Source organism: Phaseolus vulgaris, chromosome 5 (genome assembly GCF_000499845.2).
Source record: "Phaseolus vulgaris cultivar G19833 chromosome 5, P. vulgaris v2.0, whole genome shotgun sequence".
Lineage (NCBI taxonomy): Eukaryota > Viridiplantae > Streptophyta > Magnoliopsida > Fabales > Fabaceae > Phaseolus > Phaseolus vulgaris.
In genome coordinates this window covers 27,493,543-27,504,372 of record NC_023755.2, presented here as the reverse complement: position 1 = coordinate 27,504,372, position 10,830 = coordinate 27,493,543, and the positions used below count along the sequence as shown (strand labels likewise).

General features: G+C 54.3%; 2 protein-coding genes across 2 annotated transcripts; both read right to left on the bottom strand.

Moving 5' to 3' along the window:
• Positions 1-5,957: 5,957 nt before the first annotated feature.
• On the bottom strand, positions 5,958-8,639 carry LOC137834233 (uncharacterized). Its single transcript, XM_068642295.1, has one exon. It carries the CDS (start codon positions 8,637-8,639, stop codon positions 5,958-5,960), a length of 2,682 nt encoding a protein of 893 aa, XP_068498396.1.
• Positions 8,640-8,717: 78 nt separating this feature from the next.
• On the bottom strand, positions 8,718-9,593 carry LOC137834232 (uncharacterized). The gene has a single exon (XM_068642294.1). It carries the CDS (start codon positions 9,591-9,593, stop codon positions 8,718-8,720), a length of 876 nt encoding a protein of 291 aa, XP_068498395.1.
• Between the last annotated feature and the right edge of the window lie 1,237 nt (positions 9,594-10,830).

Sequence of the window (10,830 nt, the reverse complement as noted above, 5' to 3'; positions counted from 1 at the left end):
ATGAACTGGGATCCTTCTCTTCCTTCTGCTTATCTTTCGGCACTCGGGACTCGGTCGTCGGGTGAACACCGGATGGTGGGGGTACCTGCGAAGGCACTCCGACGCTCAAGTCAGTAAAGCGGGTGGTTAGCTCTCAGGTAGGTGAACAGTAATAATGACATACCTTACTCCTTGGAATGCGTGCTATTTATATTATTCTAATGGGCCTACCTTGTTGGGCCCGTTTATCGAGGTGGATACCGCTTAGGGTTGCATTACCTAATTCTTGGTGATGGATTAGCTTTACTGATCTCGGTTTGAGCGTTAATCGTAATAGGGTTCGGCCGTCGGCCACATTCTCATGGTGAGGATAGGCCATCGGCCAAATAAGTGTGGTCTTCGACCATCTCAGTTAAGTCTCCAAAGGTTTCGGCCACTCGTCAGTCGGCCAAGTATGCAAAGGTCTCGGCCATTTGTCAGTCGGCCAAGCATACAAAGGTCTCGGCCATTCGTCAGTCGGCCAAGTATACAAAGGTCTCGATCTGCCGGTCGTTCGGCCAGATTTCTGAAGATATTGACTTATCAGTCTCTCGGTCAGGCTTGACTGGGAGTCGGGCAGGCAGGTGGGTCCCGGCCTCGCCCAGTGCCGGTACACTTGCCCCCCAGGCTCAAGGACAGATGTGTGTTAGATATGTCCGATGAGTCTTTGATGATGGGAGACGGTTGGGTTCCCTTGGTCGTGCGATCGTTTCGTTTTTCGAGGTGTGATTTGACTAAGCGGCGTGACATGACCCCAGACGGCGCGACGTGACGCGCATTGATGAGGGGTTTTTTTGGGCGGGGGAATTTGTGAACCGTTAGATCTCTCAGATCTAACGGTTGAGATTGATACGACGTTTCGAATTCCGAGGCCCATGGGCCCTATATATAGGGGTCCACCAGTGTCATACTCTTGTATTTTCTATTGGAGCGAGCGAACTGGTAGCCGAGTGATCTCTCGCCCTCATCTCTGATAGCCGAGTCACCTTTCGCCTACATTTCATTTCCAGAAAAAGGTTAGTCATGTGGAACCGGTCTCGGCCAACATCTTCTTCATCTGGTCGAACATCTTCTCCCCCCGCCCGTCCAGTGTGTCCCGTTGGTCGTTCGATTGTCCCAATCGGCCAGTCCTTCTCTTCGTCTTCTTCCTCTTATTCTTCTTCTTTTTCTACCACCAGCTTGGCCGAGACTTCGTCCCCGGTAGAAGTCGTGAGGGAGGATGATCCGGCGGTCGCATGTGACCGGTCGGACTCTCCTCCCTCGGCCATACCGCTTATGGACTTTAGCTGGGTGGATCGCAACGTGGTTGAGAAATCCTCCACCTATAGTACCGCGGAGGGCGTGGCTCGGTTCTTCGCCAAGAATCCAGCATTAAAGCCGGGCGGACTGTCCAGTTATTTCGACGTTGTTCCTTGCGGACCAACGGAGAGAGTATGCATGGGGAGACCGGGCGATGGTCCCCCTTTCTTTTATATGTATACCTGCTTTTTTTCTGACTTGCGCGTGTCTTTGCCTTTTGACACGTTCACGATGGGCGTTCTTCGGGCGCTTAACGTGGCGCCCACCCAGGTTCATCCGAACACCTGGGCGTCCCTTCAGGCCTTTCGCTTGTTGTGCGACGTGATGCGCCTCCATCCATCTCCCTCTTGCTTTCTTTGCTACTATGCTTCTCATCCGGCTAAGAAGGCCTCGTGGCACTCGTTGGTTGGGCGGACGGGTAGCGTTTTGTTCGACTTATTTGCTGGCTCCTATAAGAGATTTAAGGAGCGTTTTGTTAAAGTTATCATCCGGCCGGAGGCGACGACCATCTTTTTTGACGAGTCCGGTGGATCGAGGTTCCCTCTCTATTGGACTCGCGAGCCTTGTGGCTTCAAAGAGTGGCCGAGGCCGACAGAGGGTGCCGATGAGCTAGAAATTCTTGCGCTCTTTGACGCCCTCCCGAGGAGGCTTCCCTGTCGGACGCTGATCGGGGCTTACGCTAAGCCTGGGCGTTGGGCGGCCGTTCGGGGTGTGGGCTTTATTTTTGCGTTAACCAGTCAGTCGGCCAGTCGATTTCTATCGTTCGGCCTTTTCTAACTTGAATTTTTCTTTTGCAGAGACCATGGTGAACGAACGACCTAACGCTGTCAGCGTGCTTGACAAGCATCGACAGAAAGCGGCCGCACGCAAGGGTCGCCGTAGTTTGGAGGTGATGCCTCCGGTTCATGAAGTTGCGGCCAGGTCCAGGGAGCAGGCCGGTCCTTCCCAAAAGTCCAAGAAGCGGCCGAGGGAGGGTAGCAACATTGCAACTACCGTCAGGTCGCCCGGCTCGATGCCGACGCCTCCTCCCCCTCGTCGAGAGGCGGCCGAGGCGGTGCCACCTTCTCCCCACTCTCGCCCGGGTTCTTCTGATGCCGTGGCGAGGTCTGGCCCGACCCCCTTCGATCTCCTGGGGCGCGGCCATCAGTTCACACGACGGGTGCGTGTGGCGCTCCCCGATGAGTCTCGGGAGTCGCTTCGGGACGTCGCCCCTTCAGAGCTTATGAGGAGCGGCCTTGAGCTCGTTTGCCGCTCGGTCGTACTCTTCCAACACGGTCTCCAGGCGCAAGACCGACACGTGGAGACCGTGTCGCAGTTGGAGCACAAGCTCTCGGAGGCCGCTCAGTCCTTGGAGCAATCTTTGGCCGCTAATGATGACTTGTCCACTAAGATTGCCAAGGAGGTGGCCGAGAAAGAGTTGGCTCAAAGTGAGGCCGGCGAGGCGAGACGTCAACTGGAGTCCGAGAGGAGGAGGGCGGCGGCTGAGGTCGCCCAGTTGAAGAAGTGGGCCGACGAGAAGCTCGCTGAGTCGGCCGCTGAGGTGCTTGCCCTTAAAACTGCCAAGGCCAAAGTCGAAGCTGAACTCGACGAGAACTATGACGAGGCCGAGGAGTTACTGAAGCAGTGTTTTGAAAAGGCCGTGCGTCAAGCGCACGTGCTATATGGAGGGCCGCCGGCTACTGGGGAGTTCGACCTTGATTGCGAGGTTTATCAGGGTCGGATTATGCCGAGTGTTGAGGTGGCCGCTCTGACTGCTCAAAGGGCTGAACCGGCCGGGACCGAAGGAGGGGAGGCCGAGGTTCAGGGTAGGGAGGCCGAAGCCGACGAGGGTGAGTGCATTGAAGTGCGGGATTAGGTTTATACCTTTGGCCGGGCTGTGGCCTTTCCCCTTTTTCTTTTAGTATCCTCCGAGGCTGGGGCGTGGCCTTCTTATTTTGTTCTTGATGTATCGCCCGGTGCTTTTTTCAATTTTATCAACACATCGTCCATCTTTTCTTTTATCAGAGTTTGGCATGAAATTTGAGAAGTTTAAACTGTCGGCCGGCCAGAAATTTTTTGTCAAATTCTAGCAAGTAAAATGTGGGCGATCGGCCATAAAATTGGGAATGTTAAATTCGAGCAGTCAAAGTATGGGCGATCGGCCATAAAATTGCGAATGTTAAATTCGAGCAATTAAGATAAGGGCGATCGGCCATAAAATTGCGAATGTTAGAATTCGAGCAATTAAGATAAGGGCGATCGGCCATAAAATTGCGAATGTTAAATTCGAGCAATTAAGATAAGGCGATCGGCCATAAAATTGCGAATGTTAATTTCGAGCAATTAAGATAAGGGCGATCGGCCATAAAATTGCGAATGTTAAAATTCGAGCAATTAATGTAAGGGCGATCGGCCATAAAATTGCGAATGTTAAAATTCGAGCAATTAAAATAAGGGCGATCGGCCATAAAATTGCGAATGTTAATTTTGAGCAGTTAAGATAAGGCGATCGGCCATAAAATTGCGAATGTTAAAATTCGAGCAATTAATATAAGGGCGATCGGCCATAAAATTGCGAATGTTAATTTCGAGCAATTAAGATAAGGGCGATCGGCCATAAAATTGCGAATGTTAAAATTCGAGCAATTAAAATAAGGGCGATCGGCCATAAAATTGCGAATGTTAATTTCGAGCAATTAAGATAAGGCGATCGGCCATAAAATTGCGAATGTTAAAATTCGAGCAATTAACATAAGGGCGATCGGCCATAAAATTGCGAATGTTAAAATTCGAGCAATTAAGATAAGGGCGATCGGCCATAAAATTGCGAATGTTAATTTCGAGCAATTAAGATAAGGCGATCGGCCATAAAATTGCGAATGTTAATTTCGAGCAATTAAGATAAGGGTGGTCGGCCATAAAATTGCGAATGTTAAAATTCGAGCAATTAAGATAAGGGCGATCGGCCATAAAATTGCGAATGTTAATTTCGAGCAATTAAGATAAGGGCGATCGACTATTAGCGAATTTTGGATTCGAGCGCGTGAAATGTGGGCGATCGGCAGGCCGACACTTGCGATTTTATTCGAGCAAGTGGGCGTTCGGTGGGCCGTCACTTTGCGATGGTAATCGAGCAAGTGGGCGACCGGCGGGCCGGCACTTGCGATGTTAATCGAGCAAGTGGGCAGTCGGTGGGCCGGCACTCGCGATGTTAATCGAGCGAGGGGGCGTTCGGCAGGCCGGCACTTGCGATGTTAATCGAGCAAGTGGGCAGTCGGTGGGCCGGCACTCGCGATGTTAATCGAGCAAGTGGGCAGTCGGTGGGCCGTCACTTTGCGATGGTAATCGAGCAAGTGGGCGACCGACGGGCCGGCACTTGCGATGTTAATCGTGCAAGTGGGCAGTCGGTGGGCCGGCACTCGCGATGTTAATCGAGCGAGGGGGCGTTCGGCAGGCCGGCACTTGCGATGTTAATCGAGCAAGTGGGCAGTCGGTGGGCCGGCACTCGCGATGTTAATCGAGCGAGCGGGCTTTCGGCAGGCCGGCACTTGCGATGTTAATCGAGCAAGTGGGCGGTCGGCCAGTATTCTCGGTAGAATATTTCCAACACTTTTGATGAAAACGCGTCGTTAAAACCTCCCTGATTGGGTGAGGAAAGAGTGCGTGATTTTATTGATTTTAGCTGTAATAGAATTTGAGGTGCGTGGCATTCCACGTCCTCGGTACAATTTTTCCTGAAAGCCATTCTAGATGATAGGCCCCTCCTTGTGCGACTTCTCGGACTCGGAAAGGCCCCTCCCAGTTGGATGAGAACTTCCCTTCGTTTTTTCTTGCATCGCTGCGCATTCTCCAGACAAGATCGCCCTTCTGGAAACCTCTAGGCCGGACTTTGGTGTTGTACCGTCTGGACGCCCGGGCTTTGCAGGCAGCCTCCCGAATCTTGCTTTTGTCACGAAGCTCACTTACCAGGTCGAGGTTGACCGCTAGGCTTTCCTCGTTTAGGGTGAGATCGAACATCTGCCGTCGTATGGTGGGCTCGGCCACCTCTACCGGGATCATGGCCTCGGTTCCGTATGTCAGGCTATAGGGCGTTTCTTGTGTGGTAGTTTGGGGAGTGCACCTGTACGCCCAAAGTACCTCGATCAACTCCTCGGTCCATCGGCCCTTTGCTTTGCCCAGACGCTTCTTCAGCTCGTTGAGTATGACCTTGTTGGCGGCCTCGGCCTGCCCATTGGTTTGTGGGTGTTCCACCGAGGCTGTGACGGACTTGATGCCCAGGTCGTCATAGAAGGATTGTAGGCCTCGGTCGATGAACTATCGGCCATTGTCAGTTACTATTGTGTGTGGGACGCCGAAACGGCAAACTATGCTCCTCCATACGAAGTTTTGTACATTCTTCGCCGAGATGGAGGCGAGGGGCTTGGCCTCGATCCATTTGGTGAAGTAGTCGACTCCCACCAGGAGGAATTTGGTCTGCCCCTTCCCTGGGGAGAATGGCCCGATAATGTCCATCCCCCACATGGCGAACGGCCATGGGGAGATGATGCTATGCAGTTCTTCCGGCCTGGTGTGGTGGAGGGGGCCGAACTCTTGGCACTTGGCGCATTTCTTCACATATTCGGCACAGTCGCCTTGCATGGTCGGCCAGTAGTAGCCGGCCCTCAAAACTTTGGCGGCCATCGTCCTCGTCCCGGCGTGATTTCCGCAGATTCCTTCATGGATCTCGGCCAGGATGTACTCGGCCCTTTTGTTAGTGATGCATTTAGCAGGGGGGTCGAGTAGCCTCTCCGATACAAATCTTCGTTAATCATGTTGTACCGGGCGCATTGCTGCTTCATCGCCTTCTCTTGGCCGGCTTTGCACGTGCCGACAGTTAGATATTGGATGACGGGTGTCATCCAGTTTTCGGCGTCGGCCTCTTCTTCTTCGATAGCCAGACACTCGGCCTCGGCCTCCGTCACACTAGGGTGTCTCAGCCATATTTGTATGACTGACCTCTGGTGGCTCTTCTTTTTGGTGATCGAGAGTTTGGACAGGATGTCGGCCCTTTTGTTGTCCTCCCTTGGTATGTGTTGCAAGGGCGCTTTGTTGAAGCGGGCGATACTGTTTTTGGCCGCGTGGTAGTACCGCTGCAGCAAAGGCTCTTTAACCTCGAAATCTCCGTTGACTTGGCCGACCATCACCTGGGAGTCGCTTTTGCATGTAACCTCGCGCGCTCCCATGTCGTAAGCTAGGTTCAGCCTGGCCAGCAAGGCCTCGTACTCGGCCTGATTGTTGGTCGCCCGAAATCCGAACTGGAGGGCTTGTTCCAGGAGGAGGTCGCCCGGCCCTTCCAGGACGACTCCCGCTCCACAGGCTGTTTTATTTGATGAGCCGTCCACGTAGAGAATCCAACCGTCCGAGAGGGTGGGCAGTGGTGTCAGCTCGGCCGAGAAGTCGGCCAAGCATTGAGACTTGATGGCGCCTCTCGGCTCATAACGTATGTCGAACTCGAAGAGTTCGACCGACCATCCTATCATCCTCCCTGCAAGGTCCGGTTTAGATAAAATTTTGAAAATAGGGTAGTCGGTTCTTACAGTTATGGAGTGATTTTGGAAGTAGGGGCGCATCCGTCTTGCCGTGAGGACGAGTGCGAGAGCCACCTTCTCAATCATCTGATATCGGGTCTCGGCCGAATGGAGGGTTCGGCTTACAAAGTATATGGGTCGCTCCTCGCCCTCGGCTTCCTGCACTAGGGCAGCGCTGACTGCTTCTTCCGAGACTGCTAGATATACGAGGATTGGGACGTCCGGTCTCGGCTTCTGGATGACGGCCGGAGATGTGAGGAACTCTTTGAATTTGTTGAAGATTTCCTCGCATTGGTCGTCCCAGACGAATTTTTTGCCTTTACGGAGCAACTGAACGATCGGCCTCGTCCTCTCGGCCAGGCGGGGGACAAATCGAGAGAGGGCGGTCAGCCGCCCAAGGAGTTGTTGTACCTCCTTCACGGTGTTCGGGCTTCTCATGCTGAGTATGGCCTGGCATTTGTCGGGGTTGGCCTCTATCCCTCGGTGGGTGAGCATGAAGCCTAGGAACTTTCCTCCTTCCACCCCGAAAGTACATTTTTCGGGGTTGAGTTTCATGTTGACCCCTCTTAGGGCCTTGAAGACCTCGTCCAGATCTTTCAGATGTTGTTCGAACGAGTCGGACTTCACGACTATGTCGTCCACATAGACTTCTACCGCCCGGCCTACGAGACCCTTGAAAATTTTGTCCATGAGGCGCTGGTAGGTCGCCCCGGCGTTCTTGAGGCCGAACGGCATGACCTCGTAGTAGTAGTTGGCATCGGCCGTCATGAAGGCCGTCTTCTCCTTGTCCCGCGGGTGCATGCTTATCTGGTTATAGCCAGAGTAAGCGTCCAGGAAGCTCATGATTTTGTGGCCGGCCGCCCCATCCACCAGTCGGTCAATGTTCGGGAGGGGGTAGGTATCCTTCGGGCATGCGCTGTTGATGTTTCTGTAGTCGACGCACATCCTCCAGTTACCGTTAGGCTTGGTAACCATGACGACGTTGGCCAGCCATGTCGTGTATCGGGCCTCCCTTATGAATCCGGCCGACAGGAGCTTGCCGGCCTCCTCCTTTGCTGCGAGTCGTTTTTCGTCGCCCAAGTCCCTCTTCTTCTGGGAGATCGGACGGGCTTCCTTAAATATGGACAGCCGATGGGTGATGACATCCGGACTTACTCCCGGCATGTCGGCCGGCGTCCATGCGAACATGTCGACATTCTTTCTTAGCGCGGCGTGCATGACCTCGGCCTCGGCCGCCGCCAAGGCTGTCCCTACAGCCGTGCTGTGCTCTTCGTCGAGGAGGGGGACTCTCCTCAGCTCCTCTCTTGCCTCTAGCCTGTCCTCGGTTGCCCGGGGATCAAGGTCTACTAGTGCCACGGTTGGCTGGGTCTCCCGGGGCCGGATCTTCCTGGGGGAGCGGTCCTTTCGGGAGGACTTTCTCGCCCGAAGGGGAGAGGTGTCTGCCCTTAGAGGCTCCACCCGGAGGCTCTCGGCGTAGCATTCCCGTGCTTCTTTCTGGTCCACGTGGACCGTGAGAATGTCTCCTGTCTTCGAAGGGAATTTCATTGCGAGATGAGGGGTTGATACTATGGCCATCAGCCGGTTGATGGATGGTCGGTCGAGGAGGATGTTGTAGGAGGTGTTGGCGTCGATGACCAGGTACCGAATTTTGATGGTCTTGGTGTTCTTCCCCTCTCCGAAGGTGGTGTACAAGTCGATATACCCCTTGGTACCCACCCTTTCGCCCGAGAATCCTACCACGTGGTCGTCGTATGGCATCATCTCGGCCTCGGTCATTCTCATGGCCTTGAAAGTTTTCCAGTAGAGGATATCTACCGAACTTTCTTGGTCCACGAGGGTCTTCCTTATGGTGAATCAATCTATGTCGACCGCTATCACCATCGGGTCGTCTTGCTGGCGGTAGTCCACGCCTTTAAAGTCTTCGTCCGTGAACGTGATGGGTGGCATCCTTGGTCGGAACGCCACGGCGTTTACCTGGTGTACCGCCCGGAGGTGCTTCTTCCGGGCGTTGTTTGTGCTTCCTCCCCCGGCGAAACCGCCGGCTATGGTGTTGATAACCTCCCGGTTACCTCTCCTATCGCCCTCCCTTGATGGATCGTCCCTTCGAGGGGGGTCGGCCCTTGCGGGTTGTCGGTCGCCTCTGTTGTTTTGGTTTTCTCGGCCGCGCTGAGGTGACCTCGTCCGCCTGGGAGGATCTGCCCGGCCTGGTGGGTCTCGGCCATTCCTGACGAACCGGCGGAGATGCCCAGCCTGGATAAGTTCCTCTATCTTGTCCTTAAGTGCTTGACACTCGTCGGTTGAGTGTCCGGTGTTCTGGTGGTACCGACACTGCTTCCTCCGGTCGGCGTTATTTGGGCTGGCCACCTTCCTTGGGGGAGGGATCAGCTCGGCGTTAAGGGCTTCGTCCAGAATCCTTCCTCGCTCGGCCGTTAGGGGTGTATACCTCGAGAAACGGATCGGTCGGTCTCGGTTTTCCCGGCGCCGGTCCGTTCTCTGTATCGGCCGAGCCTGTCGGTCTTTTTCTTCCTTCCTCTCTCCACCGGCCTCGGCACGGGCCTGGTTGCGGAACTCTCTTAGCTCCTCCAGCTGCATGTACTTAGCGGCTCTCTTTCTCAGCTCGTCCAGGCTGTCGGCCGGCTGCATGCATAGGTTGTCGGCAAAGGGCCCCGGGCGCAGGGCCGTCAGCATGTGGTGCATGGCGACATCCGGACTCAGATTTCGGATGCTCATTGCCACTTTGCTGAACCTATCTACGAAGGTCCTCAGCGACTCTCCTTTCTCCTGGCGGATGCCTACCAGGGCGATTGAGGTCAGGTGGTGCGGCCGGCTGGTCGCAAACTGTGTTTCGAACTTTGCGATGAGCGTGGCAAAGCTATCTATGGAGTTGGGTGAGAGCTTGGTGAACCAACTAAGGGCTGCACCCTTCAAGGATGTGGGGAACACTCGGCACAAGACGGCGTCGTCCGAGGTGTAGAGACTCATATGGGTGGTGTAGGCGTCCATATGCTCGTCCGGGTCGGTCGACCCGTCGTATCGGTCTCGGTTGAAACCCTTCCACTTCTCAGGAAGTGGGACTTCGATGATGTTGTTTGTAAAGGGGTGACGGCGGTTCGAGTCGGCCGTCAGGGTCGTTCGGGTGGACCTGATTAGGCACGACTCGTCGCCCATCTCAGTCTCGCGGGGAGGGGGTCGGCCTCTCGTCCCCTCGGCCACATCCGGGTTGGGGGGAGAGGTGTAGGACTTGCCAACCACGTTCGTCGGTATGACAGAGGGTCCTCCCTCCCCCATCTTCTTTCTCATATCTTCGTTCTCCCTGCGGAGAACTTGCAGCTCTTGTTCATTTTTCTGAGCGGCCTCCTCGGCCTTTCTTCGCATCTCGGCCATCTCCCTCTGGAGAGACAGCAGCAGCATTGTTTGGTCGGCTTCAGTCATTCTTTCCATGCTTCTTGTTGAAACCATCTACTTTTTTCCTTCAGCTAGTTTCCCTCGGCCCCACGGTGGGCGCCAATTGTTCCTGCTAGGGAGATGGGACCTAGAGAACTGTTGAAGTCTTCTTCTCCTTCCTTCGGTCGGGCAGGTGGTTGAGTGATGAACTGGGATCCTTCTCTTCCTTCTGCTTATCTTTCGGCACTCGGGACTCGGTCGTCGGGTGAACACCGGATGGTGGGGGTACCTGCGAAGGCACTCCGACGCTCAAGTCAGTAAAGCGGGTGGTTAGCTCTCAGGTAGGTGAACAGTAATAATGACATACCTTACTCCTTGGAATGCGTGCTATTTATATTATTCTAATGGGCCTACCTTGTTGGGCCCGTTTATCGAGGTGGATACCGCTTAGGGTTGCATTACCTAATTCTTGGTGATGGATTAGCTTTACTGATCTCGGTTTGAGCGTTAATCGTAATAGGGTTCGGCCGTCGGCCACATTCTCATGGTGAGGATAGGCCATCGGCCAAATAAGTGTGGTCTT